Below are 23,884 nucleotides of genomic sequence, written 5' to 3'. Positions count from 1 at the left end.
CAGCCCTTACTTCATTGTACCCAAGAATAGCTGTCATGCTGTAAGAACGAGGAAGCAATAGCTGGTGCAATAAACTCTTTAATGTAAGAATTGATGAATCAAACAGGGGAACAACACAGGCTGGTGACGCAGGGACTTCGATGGCCAAACACGGGTGATTCTTGATAGGTGCTGAAGTGTTGTGATGGTGATGAAGATATCCGGGGTGAACGAGGAACAGAACAACGAACAGGAATCCAGGCACAAACATCACACGAGCACAGAACGGGAACAGGAACACAGGATCGGGAACACCAAACAGCACAAGACTTCAAACAACGATCTGACAATGGAGAAGGGAAAACGGTGAGTATTTAAGGAAGTGATGATGAGTCGCAGCTGGCGTCGATGATGATGATTGCAGACAGGATGAATGAGCGTGATTGCTCCGGCCACACCCACAGATGCACGCGACACACACACACACACACACACACCAATAACAAATGCACGAGACGAAAAGAAAGCAATGCATTCGCGAACCGTGACAGTACCCCCCCTCCTAGGAACGCCTCCTGGCGTTCCCAGACTCCCTTACCTGTCGATTGTAATCATCGATAAGGGAGTGATCCAGAATGTCTCTCGTAGGAACCCAACTCCTCTCCTCCGGACCGTAACCTTCCCAGTCCACCAAGTACTGGACTCCGCGTCCCCTCCGCCTAGAGTCCAGAATACGATTTACCGAATAAGTAGGTTCCCCATCTACGAGACGCGGCGGGGGAGGAACCGGAACTGGCGGGTTAATTGCTGATCGAAACACAGGCTTAATCTTGGACACATGAAAAACGGGATGAATTCTCCTGTACGCTGGAGGAAGGTTGAGGCGGACTGCCACCGGACTAATGATCTTGGTGACAGTGAACGGGCCAATGAATTTGGGTGCGAGCTTATTAGAGACGGAACGGAGAGGAATATTCTTAGTAGAAAGCCACACTTTTTGACCAGCCACGTATACGGGAGGCTTCGACCGGTGGCGATCGGCTTTAGCCTTGGTGCGCGCCCCCACCTGGAGTAGAGTCTCACGGGCTCTAGTCCAGGTGCGGTGACACCTCTGGACAAAGGCGTGAGCGGAGGGGACCGCGACTTCGGACTCCAGACTGGGAAAAATTGGTGGCTGGAAACCTAAACTACACTCAAACGGAGATAGGCCCGTGGATGACACTGGTAATGAATTGTGGGCGTACTCCACCATAGACAGTTGCTGACTCCAGGAAGAAGGATTCTTGGATAACAAACACCGCAACACTCTCTCCAGATCCTGGTTGGCTCTCTCGGTTTGACCATTACTCTGGGGATGAAACCCTGAGGACAGACTGACAGTCGCACCCAGTAATCTACAAAACTCTTGCCAAAATTTGGACACAAATTGGAGTCCTCTGTTGGAAACCACGTCAATCGGGAGGCCATGTAAACGAAAGACGTGATCTACGACGGTCACCGCTGTCTCCTTGGCTGAGGGTAATTTGGGCAAGGGAATAAAGTGAGTCGCCTTCGAGAACCGGTCCACCACGGTTAAAACTACCGTGTTGCCCTGGGAGGGCGGTAATAAAATCTAGTGCGATATGGGACCAGGGTCTCGAAGGGACAGGCAGCGGTTGGAGTAACCCATCTGGGGGTCGATTGGAAGACTTACCAATGGCACAAACCGAGCAAGCCAAAACAAAACTGTGAATGTCCCGGGCCATAAGAGGCCACCAGAATCGTTGCTTAACCAGAAAACTAGTACGGGTCACTCCTGGATGACAAGCTACGTTGGAACAATGCCCCCACTGAATAACGTCTGACCGTAATCCCTCCGGCACAAATAAACGGTTCGGAGGGCAACCGACCGGAGGCGTTACCCCTTCTAAGGCCTTCTTGACCTTCGATTCGACCTCCCATGTGAGTGTGGAGACAAATAGGGTCTCGGGTAAAATGCACTCGGGAGTAACCGGGCGTTCGGAACGATCAAAAATGCGCGATAAAGAATCGGGTTTGATGTTTTTGGAACCCGGGCGGTACGAGAGAGTAAAATCAAAACGACGAAAAAAAGTGCCCACCGAGCCTGCCTGGAGTTCAATCTTTTAGCGGACCTGATATATTCCAAATTCTTGTGATCGGTCCAGACGATAAAAGGTACCCCCGACCCTTCTAACCAGTGACGCCATTCCTCCAACGCTAACTTGACTGCCAACAACTCTCTGTTACCAATGTCATAGTTTCGTTCGGCTGGGGACAAGCGATGGGATAAAAACGCGCAGGGATGCATCTTCTCGTCTGTGGAGGAACGTTGGGATAACACTGCGCCTACCCCCACCTCTGACGCGTTGACCTCCACCACGAACTGACGTGAGGAATCAGGGGCTATCAGAATAGGGGCCGAAACAAAGCGGTCTTTCAGTTTGGTAAACGCGGCCTCAGCCGCGTCTGACCACCTGAACGTAGTTCTGGGGGAGGTCAAAGCAGTCAGAGGTGCGGCTAGTTGGCTGAAGTTACGAATAAAACGTCGGTAGAAGTTGGCGAATCCCAGAAACCTCTGCAGGGCCTTGCGGGAATCTGGGATTGGCCACTCCACCACAGCCTTAACCTTCTCAGGGTCCATACGTACCCCCTCAGACGAAATGATGTACCCCAGAAATGAAACCGACTGTGCGTGGCACTCGCATTTCTCCGCCTTGACAAAAAGCCCATTCTCTAGTAACCTCTGAAGCACTCGTCGGACGTGCTGCACGTGTTCCTGGAGAGATGAAGAAAAAATCAATATGTCATCCAGGTAGACATAAATGAACTGATCGACCATATCTCGCAGCACGTCATTGACGAGGGCCTGGAAGACTGCTGGGGAGTTGGACAACCCGAAGGGCATGACCAAGTATTCAAAGTGACCCCTGGGGGTGTTAAAAGCAGTCTTCCATTCATCCCCCTCCCTGATGCGGACCAAATGATAAGCATTACGCAAGTCCATCTTTGTGAAGAGCGACGCTCCCTGCAACCTCTCGAAAGCTGAAGACATCAACGGCAAAGGATAAGTATTCTTTACCGTGATGTTGTTCAACCCCCGGTAATCAATACAAGGTCGCAGAGATCCGTCCTTCTTCCCCACAAAAAAGAACCCCGCCCCCGCTGGAGAAGAGGAAGGGCGAATGAACTTCGTTGCTAGAGAATCAGAAATGTATTTCTCCATGGCCTCCCTCTCTGGAACAGAAAGCGAATATAACTTGCCCTTAGGCGGAGATTTACCTGGCAATAAATCTATGGCACAGTCGTAGGGACGATGCGGAGGCAGAGAAGCAGCTCGAGACTTACTGAACACCTCCTTCAGGTCGTGGTACTCCGCGGGCACGTTAGACAAATCCACTGCTTTCTCCTGTAACACAGACATAGGAACAGACGAACAGGCAGACACAAGACAGGACTCATGACACTTAGTGCTCCACTCCGTAATGGACTTCCGGAGCCAGTCCACTCTAGGATTGTGTCGTGTTAGCCAAGGATGACCGAGTACAATGGGTGCAAGAGGTGAATCCATGATGTAGAATGACAGAGTCTCTGAGTGGTTACCAGATGTGATGAGGGTAATGGGTCCAGTAGACAGTGAAATCATGGGGAGCTTCTGACCGTTAAGTGCGTGAACTGAAATGTCATGTGTGAGTGACTGAAGGGGAATCCGAAGGTTGTGTGCAAAGGTGTAGTCCATAAAATTACCTTCCGCCCCAGAGTCCAATAGTGCTTGACAGTCGTGCTGGTGTGTTGACCATCTTAGTCTTACCGGGAGGAGGGTAGATGTCGGTGAGGTCTTCTCGGCGGAGATCCCACCCGATAGTAGCCTCACTGTTACTATCGGGCGTGGCCTTTTACCGGGCACGTGTTCAGAAAATGTCCAGTTCCACCGCAGTAAAGGCAAAGGCCCTGGGACCTCCGCCTCTCCTTCTCCTCCCGGGAAAGCCGAGCTCGCCCTACCTGCATGGGCTCGGGATCGTAGGTAGGGCTGACCGCGTCCGTGCCGCTGGACCGCTGACTCTCCGCTCCTCCGAGAGGTCGGCTGAGATGGACGCGTCGCTCAACTCTTGACAGCCGTGCATCAACTCGTAGTGCCAACTCAATAAGTTCGTTCAGGGTGGTAGGCAGGTCCAGGGCGTAGATCTCCTTCTGAACGCGGTCAGCCAGCCCATGCAGGAACATGTCCCACTGCGCCTCGTCGTTCCATCGGCACTCTGCCGCGAGAGTCCGGAACTCGATCGAATAATCCGAGACTGATCTTTCTCCTTGACGAAGTTCAGCGAGCATCCTCGCCGCCTCCCTTCCAGCGACCGCACGGTCAAAGACCCGCTTCATGGCGGCGGAGAGTGCCTGGAACGACTCGCAGCATGGGTCCTGGTTCTCCCACACCGCCGTTCCCCAAAGTGCCGCCCTCCCAGTCAGCAGAGACAAGACAAATGCGTCCTTGGATCGCTCAGTGTTGAAGGTTCTAGGTTGCAACGCAAAGTGCATGGAACATCCTGTCAGAAACGCTCGGCAAAAACTGGGTTCTCCAGCATACCTCTCCGGGACAGGCAGGCGAGGTTCCGACTGGGAGGGAGGATCCGATGGAGGGGGGGGAACGAACGGTGTGGGCGGCGCAGTGGGAGCTCGCAGTTGTTGAATTTGCTGGGTGAGCTCGGACACCTGCGTCACCAGAGCCTGGACGGCGCGACCAGTGTTGTTGAGCCCCTCCTCCTGGGCGTCCATGCGTTTTAGGCTGTTGTTCAGGAACTCCTCCATGGACATCTGAACTCCACCTGCTGCTTCCATGGGTTGGTCAGATCGTTCTGTCATGCTGTAAGAACGAGGAAGCAATAGCTGGTGCAATAAACTCTTTAATGTAAGAATTGATGAATCAAACAGGGGAACAACACAGGCTGGTGACGCAGGGACTTCGATGGCCAAACACGGGTGATTCTTGATAGGTGCTGAAGTGTTGTGATGGTGATGAAGATATCCGGGGTGAACGAGGAACAGAACAACGAACAGGAATCCAGGCACAAACATCACACGAGCACAGAACGGGAACAGGAACACAGGATCGGGAACACCAAACAGCACAAGACTTGGCTTGGGCGGGACGGGCACGTGATCTGCTCAGAATGCATTTTCAAATTGCACATTGAATTTGCTACATTCATTGCGTGACACTTAATGGAAATGCAATCGCAAGTGTCTTAACTGTGAGTGTAAATGCAATTAAGAAAAAATTACATTTAAATTACAATTTTGCCACAGTTTTTGCTTGAACATGTTAAACATATCTAATCATTTCTGTAATACATTTTAATTTTAATTATGCAACTTATAAAGCGTTAAAATATGGATTCAAATGACATATTAAAACTAGTGTATGAAATGGCAAATGTAAATTTATAATTGAATTTTCATTTTCATTTTGCACCAAACGTTGCACAAATGTATGGGAAAATTAAAATTGAAATACAGAAATGCATTGCCATTTTACATATTGCATTGTCATTTTGCATATTACATTTCAAATTGAATATTGCTACCCATAAGCTTCCATAGGTTTAAGGGTGGCTTAAGTTGTAAGGGAAGTGTCAACATTTTGTAATAACAGAAATGCATTACAGCTGTATTTACACGCAGGGATTTTTATTTATTTATATTTGTACAATGTAAAAACATGTACACGTAAGTGCTTTGTATCAAATTATTTATTTCAATCTAAGTAGTTCAACCACTTCATATAAAGTGGCACCCAAAAAGCACAGACATTAAAAATAACTATAAATATCTCCTTTTGTGTTCATTCAAGAAAGAGGGTGATGACCAAAAAAAATATTATTAGGATAAACTATTCTTTTAAAATGCTGCAGGAAGCTCACTAGTTTGTAGTTTATGGAAAAAAGTGATAGACAATGTGAATGCCAGTACATTGTTGTAACACGTGCATGTAGACAGGCATATGAAGACAAGGATGAATACATTTCCAACACACGGTTTAATAGAATAATCCCAACAGGTCTAAACAGGCAGCAGGGTAACGCACACGCACACGCAACTTGAAACGTAGACCGAACAGAGAATGAATGTGAGGGATGAACTTATAAAGCAAACACAAACGAGGATAATTAATAGAACACAGCTGACATGAACTAATAATGATTGTAACCAAGGAGACAGATGAGTGGCGGGAATCTGAACAAAGACATGTGACGAATGACAAAAACCTGAAAGTCCATGAAAACAACACTAAACATAATCTGACAATTGTAGGGCAACATTTGCTATTTTAAATTATACATTTTAAGCATTATATGTATTTAATTAAACATTTCTCTCTTGTTCTCTCTTCCTCTCTACATAAAGAGTATTGTTGCGTTTTTGTTGTAATGCCTCAGGCTATTTATACCTGACGAAGCAAAACACAGCTGTGCATCAAATAATTCCCTATGAGTCTGACGTATATCCCAGCTACACAATGAATGCAGCACTTCACAACATGCTACCTGAGGTATGTGTCATATACAGCCAAAATAATCACCTGCTTCCTAAAATATGAACTCTTTTAAACTTAGTAGTATATTTATATTTATACAGGCCACAGTGATGTTCAGGCGCATTGATGGCGCTTTGCTATTTTGAGGAAACTGAAATAGACTGTGCCATTGAGCAACTGAAACCTGCGGCCGGTTGCATAAACATAGCCATAATGTTAAGACAGTGTCTTAAGTTCTAGTATGACTTACTAGCAGTTAGTCAGGGGCAGTCAGTCTTAGTTTTCGGTATCAAATTATCTACGTTTTTATGTAACTGATTTAAAAAAGCTATGAACCGTTTTAAAGAAAATAAATTGATGTCTAACTTGTAAGACTAGTCTTAGAGGTTTATGCAACCGGCCCCTGGTCTAAAGTCAATGGCGCAATATTTTTTTGTTATTTAAAGAGCGCGTTAGTAATGAGTATGGTGGCCGAGAGAGCTCAACGCGCTGCAACTGAAGAAAACACATGCAAATAGAAAAACACCTGCAAATTAAGAAAACATCTTCATCAGTTTCACAACACATGTGTGCTCCAAATACTCACAACACAACCAAATACAGAAACGCGCTGCAAAAGTTCACAACACAACCAAATACAGAAACGCGCTGCAAAGAGGACAGAACACAACGGAAATGTTTCCGGGGAAGCCAATAAGTGACGGACCCGACTGGGACGTGCTTACAGCTGTCTACTTTAATTTTATTTAATTTATTATTTTATTTTTGTTGCAAAACATACCGAGATTACACGTTTATGACATACAACTTTGTATAGCCTACAATATACAAAATGTATTTATAATATGTTCAATGTCATTAGAATACTAATCAGAAAAGAACAAGCTGAAGACTAAAATAAATTAAAGAAAAAAAGATAGAGAAAAAGAACATGAGGGAAAGATATTAATATATTCATCAGTTACATTGTACACATTCATGTTATGTTAAAATAAGTTTCATAAGAAATGTTAGAATGAAGGGTCCAAATCATAGACAGTAGGCTATATAAGAGGTCCAAATATGAGACGGCGCTGCGTTGTCATGAGAACATCCCAGGTGAAAATAATGAGGAAATTACATTGGCTTTCGTTGCTCTCTTCATCAAGTCCGTTCCAAACGGCTACATAATGGCACACAAGTGCCCCGCTCCCTCCAAAGTGCCCACTTCAAGGGCTCTGCCGTCTGCCCTTTTAAGGGAGTAACGTTAGGGCATAGGTAATGCTCACGAGTAATAAAAAACGTCCCAGTCGGGTCCGTCACTTATTGGGTTCCCCGGAAACATTTCCGTTGTGTTCTGTCCTATTTGCAGCGCGTTTCTGTATTTGGTTGTGTTGTGAACTTTTGCAGAGCGTTTCTGTATTTGGTTGTGTTGTGAGTATTTGGAGCACACATGTGTTGTGAAACTGATGAAGATGTTTTCTTAATTTGCAGGTGTTTTTCTATTTGCATGTGTTTTCTTCAGTTGCAGCGCGTTGAGCTCTCTCGGCCACCGTAAATGTGCGCCTATAGGCGGGTCCACAACACGAGTACACTCTGCTTATTACACACTCTGCTTATTACACACTCTGCTTATTACACACTCTGCTTATTACATACACAGGGACGCGCAGCAGCACACAAACTAGCCACATATAAAAAATAAAAGGATAACAATGTAAAAAATGTATATTGTGTACATAAAGATATGATGGAATCCGGCTTGTCCCGTAGATCTTCTGCTTGGGGGCTTTAACCTCATGCACGAGCAGATCCGTTTCCTCTCTGAAGAAGCGTTCAGTCTTTCCGCTTACAAATCCGCGCAACTGGCTTTTAAAGGGAATGGGAGATGAGACTCTGATTGGTTTATTGCACGTTACGCCCAAAGCACACCCATTACTCATTAAGAGAATAGGGACAACCCTTTTAGGCCGCCGACCATTTTTCCTGTCATTAAACTAGCAAAAGTGGATTCGGAAACGCCATAAGTGCACTTGCGCCGTGCGCTTTAGACCATGCGCTTAGATCATTCAAATTGGGCCCAATGTGTTTAATTGACTCATTGATTTGGTCTGAAGGCCTTTCCCTGGAGTGAGCGTCGTCTGGGTCGATGTGCTGTGGTGGGCAGTGGAGGGATTCTGAAGAACAGCAATTGTGGAAGAGAGATTGACAGCGCTGACTATGTCATCAGGTACAACCCAACTGTTGCACTCTACACAGAAAGTGTATAAAAGTAGTAACTAACTTGACTAAATTTTTGAGTATGTTAGCCCAGCTTGGTTTCTGAATGACAGCAAAGGTCAATTCAACAACCCCCACATTTTAGTGGAATGTTTGGTAAAGCAGGGTGTAGCAATGATGAAGTACTCGTCTCTTTCAGGCATTAGTGTTTTGTTGAAAGGCTTTGTTGTTTTGTGCAGTACTCTCTGGTATTTGATCAATCCTAACCAATGAACTGTTCCGTTTGTTGCAGGTTTAATATGGCACCCGTTAATGACAGTGATGTTGGGCTAAAGACTGATTTAATCACAGTCAATCCCAGTCAGATCCGGAGAGGGTGAGAAACCATTTACAAAAGAATTTACAAAATTTTTACATTTTATAGTTTATATATTTTTTTATATTATGATCTTTTTTTTATTTTATTTTTTATTTTATTTTTTTATAGTTTACATTTTTTCACAAAACACAAAAACAAAAAGAAAACAACGAAATAAAACAACAAAAACCCTCTCTCCACAAGGCAAGATATTAAATAATCATAAAAATAGAAATAAACAGTAATAAGCATAGATTTACATCTAGTCTGTGGCAGATGTATGTCAAGTTGTCAAGTTGACATACAAGTTGACATACTTGACCCATGTCAAGTTGGGTCAGGATGTTCAAAAAAGGAGTCTAAATCAGTTCAAAGTCATCTAGTTTTCCTCGGATAGAGTGTAGAATTTTTTCTGGTGTGCAGTACGACAGGAGTTCATTAGCCCAGTGTTTTTGGCTGGGGGGGATGACTCTCTTCCAATCCTTCAGGATACACTTCTTGGCAGCCATTGCTGCTAGTAACACAAAATGCTTCATATTTGAGTTCACCTTCAGTAAGGTTACATCCCCCAGTAACCAAATCCTAGGGTCAGCGTCCAGAGCCTGTCCACAAACCCGAGAGGTTACTGCGATGATGTGAGTCCAGTATGGCTTCAAACGGGTACAACTCCATAGCATGTGCACAAGAGTTCCGACAGAGATGGTGCATCTTTGACATTGATCAGATGGAATTTTACAAAACTGGGTGAGAAAAGGAGTAAAAATTGTTAGTGACCTTTATACTTTTTAAGTTTCAGTCAAATGTCCGAAATTTCCTCATTTACTTAACCTATATGGCGTAAAATATGTTCTATGGTAAATATTGAATTGAATTTGTCTGTGTTTAGAAGACACCAATTTTGTTTGTGCCAATTCCAATAATCTGTTCCAATTCTCCTCTGTGTAAGTACACCCAAGATCAGACTCCCACCTTGTTTTGTTTGTATATCTGGCATAAGCCGGTAAGTTGTCAATTGTGGTTTTATACACTGTAGATATTAAACCTTTAATTCTATTGCGTTTGGGGTTAAAAATGCATTTTTCAAGTAAAGATTCCTCGGGTCTGTGTGGAAAACTATCTTTAGTTTGACTCTTGATCCAGCTTCTAATTTGTAAATATTTGAAAAAGTTACTTTTATCTATATCATACATTTCTGATATTTGACTGAAACTTAAAAAGACATTATTAGTATAAAGGTCACTAACAATTTTTACTCCTTTTCTCACCCAGTTTTGTAAAATTCCATCCGCTAAGGCTGCTGGGATGTTGGGATTGTTCGTGAGAGGTGAATGGTTATGTTTTGAAGGTTATGTTTTGTCCAACTGATACGTGTAATTGCTGCCAGGCGTTAAATGTAGCAGAAATTATTGGGTTTTGAGTGATTGTTTTTAGTTTCTTTTCAGATTCCAAAAATGGTACGATTGTTAATAGATTATCCTGTTATTCATGTCGTTCGATTGACATCCATTTTACTTCATCTGCTCTGCAGTGAAACCACATCCACAGAGCGCGAAGTTGTGCAGCCAAATAATACAATTTAAAATTTGGGAGATTCAAACCACCTTTGGAATAAGGTGCCTGTAATGTAAGGAGTTTGACTCTCGGTGTTTTGTTGTGCCACAGGAAGGAAGTAAGTGATTTATCTAATTCCTTGAAAAAGGATATGGGAACCTTCAGTGGTATACACTGGAATAAATAAATAAATTTGGGTAATAGATTTATTTTTATTGTATTAATCCTGCCAATCAGTGATAAGGGGAGGTCCATCCATCTCAGCAACTCTTTTTTAGATTTAGTGAGCAAAGAGGTGTAATTTTCTTCATATATTTTGTCACAAGTGCTACAGATAGTGATTCCCAGATATTTGAAGCCCTCCGTACACCATTTAAATTGAACTGGAAGCAGACTTATGTAATGGTTTGTCATGTTGATTGGAAAAGCTTCACTTTTAGAGTAATTAATTTTATATCCCGATACAGCACTGCATTTTTTAAGATTAGTCAATAACGAGGGAAATGATGTGATAGGTTGAGATATAAATACTAATAAGTCGTCTGCATAGAGTGCGAGTTTATGCTCTTCCGTTACAATTTTTATGCCAGTGATGGTTATGTCTGATCGCAGGGCAATAGCCAGTGGTTCTATTGGCCTGCTATTGGCCGGGTGTGGGTGTGGCGCAATGGATAAGACACATGCCTTTGGTGTGAGAGACCCGGGTTCGAATCCACTGTGAGACACCAATGTGTCCCTGAGCAAGACACTTAACCCCTAGTTGCTCCAGAGGCGTGCGACCTCTGACATATATAGCAATTGTAAGTCGCTTTGTATAAAAGCGTCAGCTAAATGAATAAATGTAAATGTAAATGTAAATGTATTGCAATTGAGAAGAGCGCGGGAGAGGAAGGGCAGCCCTGACGACAGCCACGTGATAAGGAGAAGTCGCCCGACAGAACCCCATTTGTTAGGATCTGCGATCTGGGGGCATCGAATAGGGTCCTAATAAAACACAGAAAATTTTCACCAAAATTCATGGCCCTCATGGTCTCAAGAAGAAAGCTTGGTACTATCCTGTCGAACGCCTTCTCGGCGTCCATAGAGACGATCACGGCAGGGTGGTCATGTTTTTTTGTGTGCTCTATAATATGAAATAGTCGCCTAACATTATCTGCACCTTGTCTGTTCTTGATAAAACCCGTTTGGTCTGTATTGATAATTTTTGGAACTACTTTCTCTAAGTGTTGTGCAATGATTTTCAATAAAATTGTATAATCAGAGTTAAAGAGGCTGAGGGGCCTATAATTGCTGCACTTTTGTGGATCCTTTCCAGGTTTTGGAAGTAGCGTAATAGTTGCCAACTCCAATGTTTTTGGGAGTGTTTCTTTTTGGAATGCTTCTCTAATCATGTTTGTTAGCGGTGTTAATATTTTTTCTGAGAAAGTTTTGAAGTATTCAATTGGATACCCATCAGGTCCTGGGGCTCTATTATTTTGTAAGGACTTGATCGCTCTTTATATTATGTTCTTGATAGTGAATCTAAAACTTAGTGAGCTGCTTACTAAGGTAAAATGTTAAAGATATAATTCACTCAGAAATTAAAATTCTGTCATGATTTTCAACGATAACTCAGAACTTTACAGACAGGTCTACTGTGAGCTATGAGGCTGTTATCAATGGTAAATGCCTAGGGTCAGCAACCTTATCGCACGCGAACGTGTCATTACTGAAGCGAATGGTTTTGTCGGATCTGTATGCTAGCGCAGGATAAAATCTCACATTCAGGTGAAATCAAGTTTTTAATGTTGTTTATATGTCAATGTGGTGTTTTAATATCCCTTAAAGTCCCCCTGTAGTCAATCATTTTATCCCTTAAACTTCCTCTTTGATCACCAAAATGGCATATTTAAACGTTTTATTTAGTATGCGCGGATTCATGAATATGCAAATGATCCCCACCTCCACTCACTCATACTTTCTGCACTGACGTTCTAACAAGCAAGCAAGCAAATTTTATTTATATAGCCTCTTTTCCAAACAAATCAATGCAGTTCAAAGTGCTTTACAGGCACATACATTAAAAAGAGAGAGAGAAAAAAAATTTAAAAAAAATACAAGAATAAAAAATAACATTTATGAGGATTTATTAAAATTCAGAAAAACATTAAATCATTCAATTAAAAACATTGTAAAATATTATAGGAAGGCCAGACTAAAGAGATATGTTTTTAAATTTAGACTTAAAACTATTTCTATTTTCAGCACATCTTACTTATTCTGGAAGGTTAATCCAGAGGCGAGGAGCGTAGAGGCTAAAAGCAGCATCACCAAATATTTTAGTTCTACTGTGTGGTACACTATTAAAAGAAAATAATCTGATGATCTGAGAGTCCTAACAGGTTCATATACTGTAAGCATTTTTAAAAGATAGTCTGGAGCGAGTCCATGCAGTGCCTAATAAACTAATAAAAGTTTTTTTTAAATCAACACAAAAACTAACAGGTAACCAATGTAATGATTTTAGTATAGGTGTAATGTGTTCTCTCTTCTTGGTCTTTGTCAATACTTGAGCAGCAGAGTTTTGTATTAAACGTACAGTATGGAATTTTTCACCACTCGTAAGAGGGTCGCTAACCTCTTACAATAACAAAGGCGTAGTTTGATGACGCAACACTTGCTAAGAATTATGGATCTTGTCGTCAACGTCAAGCCGACCGATCTAATAATGTTTGGATGAGTAAATACATCGATGTTTTTATCATGACTGTGATATGAAGCAGGTCGGGATTGCTAAGAGACAGCTATCAGCTCCACACGCGACGCGAGTCCCGCGGATATAAAAGGAATATGGACATTTCATTCTACCGAACTAAGTTACACGCGAGTGCAGAATTACTACTCACAGGTCAGTTTATTAGACAAATTAAACTTGTGAGGTAACGCAGCGCTGTTTCACTTGCTCTAACATTACACTATCACACTAAACTGCATTTGAATGTGTTGAAATGTATGTGTTAGTTTGTCTGTATGAGACTAGCAGTAAGCTAGCTAGATCAACATTAGAATAACATACAGATCATATTCTAACATTTTATCATTATTGAACTACATAACATTGATTAGTTTTATGTTAATGTGCTCACCTGTTTAATAAAGTACATTAGAAGCGGTCGAAGTCTCGGACGTGGAGCTCTCGTTTATATACTGTCTATGGGAGCTCTAGGCATCTCGAAAACACTGCGCTGATATTGATTCTCGTTTTAGTTCTCCTTTTTTATCCAAAGTCTGCTTGCCATGGTCCATAATGTTTGAACGAAACAACAACAGCGTGCAGATAGACATTGCGAACTACACAGTTGTCCACGTCAGTCGCTTTGGTTACTATCAGAGGGCCCTGGTTGCTATGGCAGTACGAGCGGAAACCAGGGACAATGCGGATATGACGCAATTGACGGCGACAAAACGGAAATAAAGAAACGGTCAATGTCTTCGAATTAAATTACAAATTTCTCCTGGTTTGAAAGTTGTTGGAAACAGTCGGGATAATGTAAGTACACAACTAAAACAAAAAATATAACATAGATATAGTGATTTTTGCTATTTTTAAAGCAAAAAAGTTACATATTGTGCCTTTAATTGTAGTTGATTAATTGTAGTCTTTGGTAGGCTAGAAAGGAGAGCGTTAGAATAGTCAAGCATGCTAGTTATAAATATATGCATTAATTTTTCTGTATTGCTCAGAGAGATAAATGGTCTTATTTTAGCAATGTTCTTTAGATGTTAAAATGCTATATTAGTAATATTACGTACATGCGCTTTAAAGAGTCAGAGTCAGAGTCAGAGTTTTGCGACATCCAGTCATTTATGTCTTGGATGCAATTTTCAAGTGAATCAATTTGCCCAGTGTCATCAGGAGATACGGCTACATATAACTGTGTATCATCAAAGTTTATTCTTATGTCATTTACTACTTTAATAAGGGCGGTCTCTGTGCTGTGATGTTTTCTAAAACCCGACTGAAACATCTCTAATATTGAATGTGTATTTAAAAATGTATTCAACTGATTAAAAACAATTTTCTCTAATATTTTACTTAAAAATGCGAGATTTGAAATGGGTCTATAATTACTAGGAGTTAAAATATCTGAATTCCCTTGTTTATGTACAGGTTTTACTAGGGTGAATTTAAGATCACACGGAAAAACGACAAGCTGTAGGGAGTGATTTACTATCTCAAGGAAATCATTAGAAATTGAATTAAAGATCAATTTAAAAAGAGAGGTAGGAATTGGATCAAGTGAACAAATGGATGGTTTTAGTTCTGTTACTACCTTTCTTAGGGTCTCAACATCAACCAAAGTAAACCTTTCCATTTGGAGAGTATTATGTGTGCTAGGCAAAGGAGGGAGCATAGTAATCTTGTTTTTGTTAACTGAGTAGATTCCTTATCTAATATTTATAACTTTATCTCTGAAGTAGCCAGCAAACTCTTCGCATTTGGAACTTGGTAACGCAGAACTGCAATACATTTTGTGATTTATTAATGAATCTATGGTACTAAATAAGAATTGTGGGTTATTAATATTTTAATTTATAAGGTTTGAAAAATAAGCTTGCTGTGTTTTTTGAACTACTTTGTTATAGTTTTAAGATTTTCAGTGAGTATATTATGGTGTATTTCTAATTTAGTTTTTCGCCATCTTCGTTCAGCACTTTTACAGTTTCTTTTAAGTTTCATGGTTAGATTTGTCTTCCAAGGAATAATGTTCTTCTTTTTTTTTTTTTTTTAAGTGGAGCAACTGCATCAAGAGCTGTTCTCAATTTATTATTAAACTCATCAACTAAGACATCACAGGACGATGTCTTATAATGCATTGTGAAATTTTCTGCTACTTCAGAGGTAATAAAACGTTTTTTAACAATATGTTCAGTTGTGTAAGGCACAGAAGGATCAATGCTATTAAAGAAAACACAAAAGTGATCAGATAATGCCAGAAGTTAAATTGATGTTTAATCCATATGCTATGACTAAATCCAATGTGTGACCATGTTTGTGGGTCGGTATGTTTACATGCTGTTTAACAACATTCTAGCAGTTCCAAGAATTAATTTGCTCTGATATCTGACAAATTGTCAACATGTATATTAAAATCCCCAATTAAAACACAGTTGTCATAATTCATATGAATAACCGATAGCATGTCAGAGAAATCCTTTATGGAGGTAATTTTGGAGATCTGTATAGTGTCACTGCAAGAAGACGTGGTTGGAAGTTTAAAAGATTAGCATTATATTCAAAGGTACTAAATGTACCAAGGTCTATGTCCCTTCCCTTTAGGGTTTCTCTGTAGATTGCTGCAGTCCCTCCACCTCTTTTTCCCTTTTTAGTTGAAAATGAATAAGTAAAGTCGGGTGGACAGGTCTCAATCAGTGTGGCCGGTGCATCTGTGCCAAGCCATGTCTCAGTAAGAAAAAGACAGTCCAAGTTATAATCACTAATGAGATAATTGATACAGAATGATTTGTTTGTTAATGCCCTTACATTAAAAAGAGCCATTTTAATTTCTGTTTGTTTTGTTTCCATATAGGTGATAATGTGCTGGAAGTGGGAATTTTCAGTAAATTGTTCATATTTATTCCCACTGTGTTTTTCTTAGCACTAATGTGACAAACTGATATAATAGGTTTTATAAAATCTTCAGAAGTTCATTTGATAGGTAGTCATGTTAAAATATGTTGTTCGATATGATGTGCAAGCATGTGGGAGCCCCTGCGATTTGGATGCAGGCCATCCCACCTTAAAAGCGCTGGACGGCCCCAAAACAAATAAAAATTGTCTATAAAAATGACCTGGAAATTTTCACATGTAGTTTATAACCATGAGTTCAAGGAAAGCAGACAACTACATTTTTCAATACCCCTTTTATAGGCAGGCAGTGGACCTGAGATAGCTATATTTTTCCCAGTAATAGTGAGAGAGATTAGCAGCGTTTAGTAGCAGTGTTCCTTTAAAGTCTCAGATTCACGACATGAAGTGTCATTGCTACCAATGTGCACTTTCACAGTGTTCGCATTTTGCATGTTTTCCATGCACATCAGAAAGTGTTGTGTTTATGTCCAGTACCTTAGCCCCGGGAAAACAGTGGACTGCTGCTTTACTTCCGTGGGAAGGGAGTGAAAGTCCCCGGATGATAGAATCACCGATCACCACAGTAGAGACAGGCGATGGCAGTGAAAGTGGAGGAGACGTAGGAGGTAGAGCAATAGGAGTTTGGTCATGAACATGGGATGAGTCATGAATCAACACCTCAAAACAATTTGCCAGCTTTAGTTCCTGAGTTGGCCGCGTTCCACATATCCCTCGTTTTCCTCCGCCAACTACCCATTTCCATTTATATTCCCTTGAGCATGGTGTTGAGCAGGAATCAGCTGAGCTTCTCACAACCGGGGCAGTAGCGTTGGAGATCAGTGGTGGTCAGAGTTCCTCTGCCGATGTACCCTCTTGAACCGGAAGAGTTGATGCGAGAAGTGCCGAGTTTTGTACACCCATGCCAGCGGATCCAATTAATACAGTAGAATTAAAAGTATCTTGTATATTTGAAGCCTCATTTAAAACGGCGTTTAGCTCAGTCATGCGGGAGTTTCATGTGCATGTCGATTAGTTTCTCTTGTAATTCTTTAATCTGGTTACATTTGGAGCAGATCAAATTTCCCACAAAATCATCTGCACTAGTGATTAAAAACATCTCACAAAGTTTGCAGATGTAGGTTGCTCCGCTGTAGTTGCTCCGCCTCTTGCTCCGCCATTGTCAATTCAAAAAAACGGTTTGTCGTTTCAAGAAGCCTTGAGTAGATGGATCTAGGAATGAGTGCGGTGGAATACAGAGTTGTTCAAAGCGTTTCTAAGGATGCTGATTTTTATAAGCCAGACGGAGATGGCGAAGAAGAACATTGTTTGTGTGTAACATTAGCAACACATTATTAATCATATGTGGCTAATCATATTGATTAACATTATGTGTCCGACGTTGTAGAGAGCGCTACATAAAACGCATTACCATTCTGATGCATCAATTTGTAGAAGAGTCTGTATAATTCACTCTTGCACTTTTTTTGAATCAATTTCTTGTTCAAACATATATGGCTGAATTAAACCAGTATTTCCACTTGCCATTGTGCAGTGTTTACTACAGTAAAATTGGCCCAGAGGATCAGGCAGTCCAAGCTGGTGTGAGTGAGTGGAGGTGGGGCTAATTTGCATATTCATGAATTCACGTATACTAAATGAAGCAAGGGTGTAGAGTTAAATTCAAGCTATTTTAAGGTATGAAGAAATGTTTTGACAGGATTTTTTTTTTTTTGTATAAGTCATTTTGGTGATCAAAGTTAAGTTTTAATGGATAGAATAATTGAGGAACTTTATTTAATTAAACATACACCTCTTCAGCTATTGCCACGTGCCAGTGATTATCCCTCCCTACATAGGGTGCCAACCCCTATTATATGCTTTTGTTGAAGCCATCAGCTGCATTATAGGGCTGGGCTAGTTGATCAAAGAACAAAATGAAAAATAAAATCACTCACTCAACTTCTGTAATTTTAATTAGCTTAAAGGTCCCATATTGTACACCTTTCTGAAGATGTATTTTAGGTTTTGATGTCCTTAAGAATATATATTTGCGGTATAAGTACCAAAAACCATCTCAATATATTTTTACAGCTCCTTTCTCAGGAGCTCTGCCAAGAACAGGTCGATTTTGGCCTGTCTACTTAATAGTCATGAGCCTCTCTTCTGATTGGCCTGTTGTTTTCTGAGTGACATACGGCCAGGCCAACCACAGGTCACTAAGGTAATGCATGCTGTAGCCTGCTGTGGCTTGGTGATACTCACAAGTAAGGTAAATAAAACACCTGTAATGATGGTGATAAATTATTTGTTATTAAAGCATAAACATTCTAGCCTGGTTAAAACCAGACCATTCTCAGTAGTAACTGAGTTATGGTCTGGCAAAGCTTCATTAAAGGGTTAGTTCACCCAAAAATGAAAATTCTGTCAGTAATTACTCACCCTCATATTGTTCCAACCCTGTAAGACCTTCGTTCATCTTCGGAACACAAATTAAGATATTTTTTATTAAATCTGAGTGCTGGATCACTCCTCCATAGGCTTCTAAGACATTATAACTTGCTGGCCCAGAAAATGCATTAAAGACATCGTTAATATAGTCCAAGTGACTACAGTGGCTCAATCTTAAGTTTATAAAGCGACGAGAATACTTTTTGTGCGCAAAAACAAAACAAAAATTACGACTTTATTCCACTATTCATTTCCTTCTCTCTGGGCCTCGAGTTTTTTCACGTAGTGTAATAGCGCAGCGCTTCTGAAAATCTCATCTAAATAAATCTTTCATAATGTCAGCACAACCAAAACAGCTCTGAACGACCGCCCACTTCCATGAAGCACTGCGAATGAATTTCCACAGAATTTCATAGACATATTTGTATGCATAATATGCATATTTTGCAGTAAACATAAAATATATTGGTTTTACATATATAATTACATTTTTTAAATCAATTATTTTATATTTCTCTATCGTTTTTAATTCAGTTGCCATTCGCAATGTTTCATGTTTCGCATTGTAGTTATTTTTCTCATTAAAGCCATTTAAGTACACAATATTGTACTTGTTTTGTTTTTTTTTGCTTCAAATCAAAGCTTGTAATGTTGTGATTTAACATGTATCTGGTTGATTTTATTCATAACTTACAATTCTTTAAAAAAAAAGTGTTGTATTTGCCTTAATATGTTGGTGGTTTGTGTGTGTCTCTACAGCTACAGAAACGCTCAAAAGCAACCAGGTCCATTAATGCGGCGTGTGAGTGTCTACGGTAATGCGTCTCTGATCATGCCTGCTTTTGCAAGCCCGTTAAACACTCAGTTGTCCGTCAGCACTCTCAAAGCGCTCTGGCCTCCCAACCCTGAGATGCGGGTGGTCTTCTTTAGCTCCAGCTACCTCAAGAAATTGGACCATTTTTGGAAAGGGCGTGGCCTGAATGGGAGACGCCTCTCCACAGGTTTTATGCTAATTAATGTTGCACTAGAGCTGTGTGATCATGTGCACGTTTATGGATTCTGGCCGTTTGACATCAATCTGGAAAAGCAGATTGTTCCACATCACTATTTTGACAACATAGGACCCAAAATTGGTATTCACTCCATGCCTGAGGAATTTCTCCGCTTGCTACAGCTCCACAGCCAGGGGGCGCTAACACTGCACCTGCAGCCCTGCTCATAATCTGCATAGTTTGCATATAGACTGAACTGTGCTTTGTCTCTCATGGTTATTTTTAATTATTAAAACTAATTCTTTCTATAAAATGTACAAGGGGTAAATGAGCTGTACATGGGCACTTTATTGGCTTGATGTGTACTTGACCTGTTGTGGTTGCTTTTAAACAAGAATGTTAACCTTTGGTGTTTAATGATTCTGCTATTTAATTTTTTAATAAAATAAAAAGAAGTCTGAGATTTGAAGTACTTTTGTACCTATTTACTACAAAATTCTTCAACTACACCATTAGCATGCATATGAAATATTAAATTGTTATGATAAAAAAAAATATATATAATAAAAAAAAACATTAATGATGATCCAAATTAAATGTGTTGTTTCTGGATATTGATCTAGGTGTTAGATGCATAATTCTGCCATCGGCTGGTTAGAATTTTTGCAGATAATACTTCCAGCAGAGGCCCAATAGTGATCCATTCATTTTTTTCTGGATGTGACTTACTGCTCTTATTGCAGCTTTTGTGATGAATCTATAAATCAGTATTTTTGTCAAAGTTTCGAATTTTTTTAGGTCTTTTGAAGTGTCTTGTTACTGTAATAATGCCACATAAATTTGCAAAAATGCCACTTAAGTTGCCACTAAAAGAAAAGACTTGATTGCAATTACATATTACTTATTTCAATAATACAAATGTATAAAATGATTATCATGTTCATTCCACATTGCTTCTGTGTTCTAGTACCAGGCCTTCATTTATGTGTGAACATTTTTAGATTCATGCTGGAATTATTGATTGTATTTGCAAATTTCAATAAAAATGCTCTCTATGGCTGTCACATCTGTTGTGTGTGTGTGTGTGTGTGTGTGTGTGTGTGTGTGTGTGTGTGTGTGTGTGTGTGTGTGTGTGTGTGTGTGTGTGTGTGTGTGTGTGTGTGTGTGTGTGTGTGTGTGTGTGTGTGTGTGTGTGTGTGTGTGTGTGTTCGTTCCACATTGCATTTGCTCTAGTACCAGGCCTTTATTGTGGTATGGACATTTTTAGATTTATTCTAGATGTATTGACTTTTTTTTCCCCCATTCATTTCAATGTGGGGTCATATTGACCCCAAAGACCAGATTTGTGATTTTTTATTTTTTTATTTTTTTTACATACCTTTAGAACAACCAAATTAAGTTTTTGTGTGTGTGTGTTTGTGTGTGTATAGATAGATAATGTAGAAAAAGTGACAACATCTTATGCAACTGAGATGAAGGGAACCATGTTTATTACAGTTTTTCTCAATTGCTAAAACACTAAAACCCATTGGCTGAACAAAGTTCTCAGTTGCCTGAACTCATTTAGCTAACTGTACAGTCTGTTGTCAATACATTAAACCATTTCACATGGTAAAACACAATTTGCAGATCTCACTTAGACTTTTCAGCAAAACTCTAAACACTTTCTCATTCTCAAAACACATTCTGCACTGTAATGCACATGTCATCCATACTGGTAAACACAAGTGGCAACAATCAAATATAAATAGAGAACACACGTCATTGATTGAACACAACCACTCAAAACTGATTTAACCTGTTTCAAATGATGCCCAAAGACAAGAAGAAGCATTTGTTTTGAGATAAAAAATGTACTTCTCCCTGAACTTTTTGATGGTACAGTGAGGTGTCACGGGTAAGTCTAAACAGAATAGCAGTCCATAGATATCTTTCGAGAACTATATGTTTAGAACAATGTGTTTTCTGTTTTTTTTTGGTGTATTGTTTACTGACTGCTTGATAGTGTATATCATTTTGATCACTTTGTTTATGATTTGAGAGCAGTGTTTGATTTTGAACACAGGTAAAACTGTTTTGAGGCGAAAGTTTCATTTTGTCAGAGGTTTTGTGAATAGTGCTTGAAGATGAGGTTTTGTGTTTAATGTTTTCAGAAAATGGAGCAAGGTTTCAGAAATTGTGTTTTAGCAATTGAGAAAAACTGTAACTACAGAAAAGTCAATTGGGGTCATATATGACAGGATGAGGGTTAACACTCTTGAGTGTGGAGCCAAATAAACTCCCAGGAGAGTGTGTTTAACACTGGAGTGTTTGCTGTGTATAGTGTCTGAACAGGTTAGTGTTGAGCTGGTAGATTTAGATTAGTTTTTTTGCAAAGTGAGTGATATACTCGATAATGTCAGCTTCCACATTGTTACAATTGTATTGTAGTTGATACATATTGCACACCCCTATTTTCAAGCTTCAAAAAGCACCATATACAAGTATGATAAAGTAGTCCTTGTGCCCCACAGTTCAAGTTTTCTTAAGTATATAATAGCATTTTTGAGAGAATCCAGTTTTAATAAACAGGGTGCTTTTCTAATTTATAATTGGGTCATTCCATGAAATCAGTTCCTTTTGTGTCCCAAAGATATAATCAGACATAGAATCACTATAACAAAATATAAAACATAACAATACTATGTATTATTTCCTCAATACTCAATTTAATATTATGTTAAATAATTAAAATTGCATTTATGCTGATAAGGGTATGGTTTTTGGCCTGTCCCTCGCTATGATTGTTCTTTTTCAGCAGGACTTTTAATTAGCAAATTGAAGGCAAAATGATACAAAAATCACATTTGCATATTGTACTAAGTATAGTCTCATTGTTAAGCAATGTTTTGGCATAAGTATTCATTATTTTTTATAAAATATAAATTATTTTATCGGTATAAAATATAAATTATTTGTCCCCTGATTTCATGTCAGCCCTGTTACCCTCATCAAAAACCCTTGTAAAATAATGGTAGATTCCAGTGATATCAATTCCAGGAAGTTACATCATCTCTCAATCATGATTCCAACAGTTAAAACACAAGGAAGCTTCTCTCTCTCTTCTATAATGTTCTATTTTTGATGATTTATGAGGTTTGACTGAGGTGGGGACATCAAAACTGTTACTATTTTTAAAGTATAAATTTGAACAATTATTTAATTAACTTGATGTAATCAATATCTACAAGTAATATCCTTTCATAGTGTACAACATGTGCTTTTGTGCCTTGACCTATTAGCTAGCAATTTGCAAATTAGCTTGAATTCGTCAAACCTGTTACTTTTCTATAGTAACAGGTTTTGACGTGGGTAACAGGGATGACATAGATTAGGTGTCACCTTAGCCACACTGTTTTTAAAGTTTATCTGTGTAAAATGCAAACATTTTTAAAGGTCATCCTGGGTGTATAATTGAGCTAATGCCTATTTCATTCAGTGTGGGTGACATTTTTAGTTAGTATTGTGGGTAGGCTACATGCACTGCAAAAAAATACTTTTTTTACATAGTATTTTTGTCTTGTTTCCAGTCCAAATATCTTAAAACCGAGAAAAGTAATCTGAATTCAGATGGAAAATAAGAAAAAATAATCTTCATTTAATTTATCTTAATAACAAACAAGAACGGTGACTGCAGACCCTCGCCCCAATCTTGCAATGTTCAGGAAAGTGTAACCAAATTTTAGCATCAAGATCTTGGTCTTCAGATGATCATAGGAAGACCCAGATCTGATCATCTTTCTTGCCTAATAATTGAACCAGATCTGTATATTTTAAGTTCTGTGAGGGGACATACTCACACAGACAAACAGGTGGACAGGCACATGGGTCTAATTATAATACAATTAAAACATTAGATCTCTTAGAAATGTAATGTGCTTCTCTAATACAACTATACAAAGTGAGTGCAAAACATTTAAATGCTATTTAAAAGGGTAAAACTTTACAATATTATGTAAACACATATGTGTATGCTGAAGAATGTGTGTCCTGTCATCCCTGTTACTGTCATTAAAGTTTTTCCATTGTAATCTTATCTATAGTATATAGTATATTTGACAAAACCCTTTAAATATCTCTCTTGCAAAAATATATATTTTTTCTTAATTGACATGTGATCACCCTCCAAAATGTTAATTGTATGTTCTTGGTCATCTGAATGACAAATATAAAACAATAAA

The 23,884-nt window shown here is 39.7% G+C and overlaps 1 protein-coding gene across 5 annotated transcripts in view; it reads left to right on the top strand.

The window, feature by feature from the left end:
* Positions 1–20,728, top strand: part of LOC309480615 (alpha-2,8-sialyltransferase 8E-like) — a 40,630-nt gene extending 19,902 nt beyond the window's left edge. For all 5 annotated transcript variants that reach the window (XM_082145222.1, XM_082145221.1, XM_082145225.1 and 2 more), the window contains exons 4-7: positions 6,376–6,520; positions 8,602–8,714; positions 8,997–9,080; positions 19,432–20,728. In XM_082145222.1, the coding sequence (XP_082001348.1) occupies positions 6,376–6,520; positions 8,602–8,714; positions 8,997–9,080; positions 19,432–19,894 (805 nt within the window). In that variant the 3' untranslated portion in view covers positions 19,895–20,728. The remainder of the gene's footprint in view (positions 1–6,375; positions 6,521–8,601; positions 8,715–8,996; positions 9,081–19,431) is intronic.
* The last annotated feature ends 3,156 nt before the right edge of the window (positions 20,729–23,884 follow it).

The sequence above is a fragment of the Leuciscus leuciscus genome (genome assembly GCF_965113295.1).
Source record: "Leuciscus leuciscus genome assembly, chromosome: 18".
Lineage (NCBI taxonomy): Eukaryota > Metazoa > Chordata > Actinopteri > Cypriniformes > Leuciscidae > Leuciscus > Leuciscus leuciscus.
This window is presented reverse-complemented; position numbering and strand designations above follow the sequence as displayed.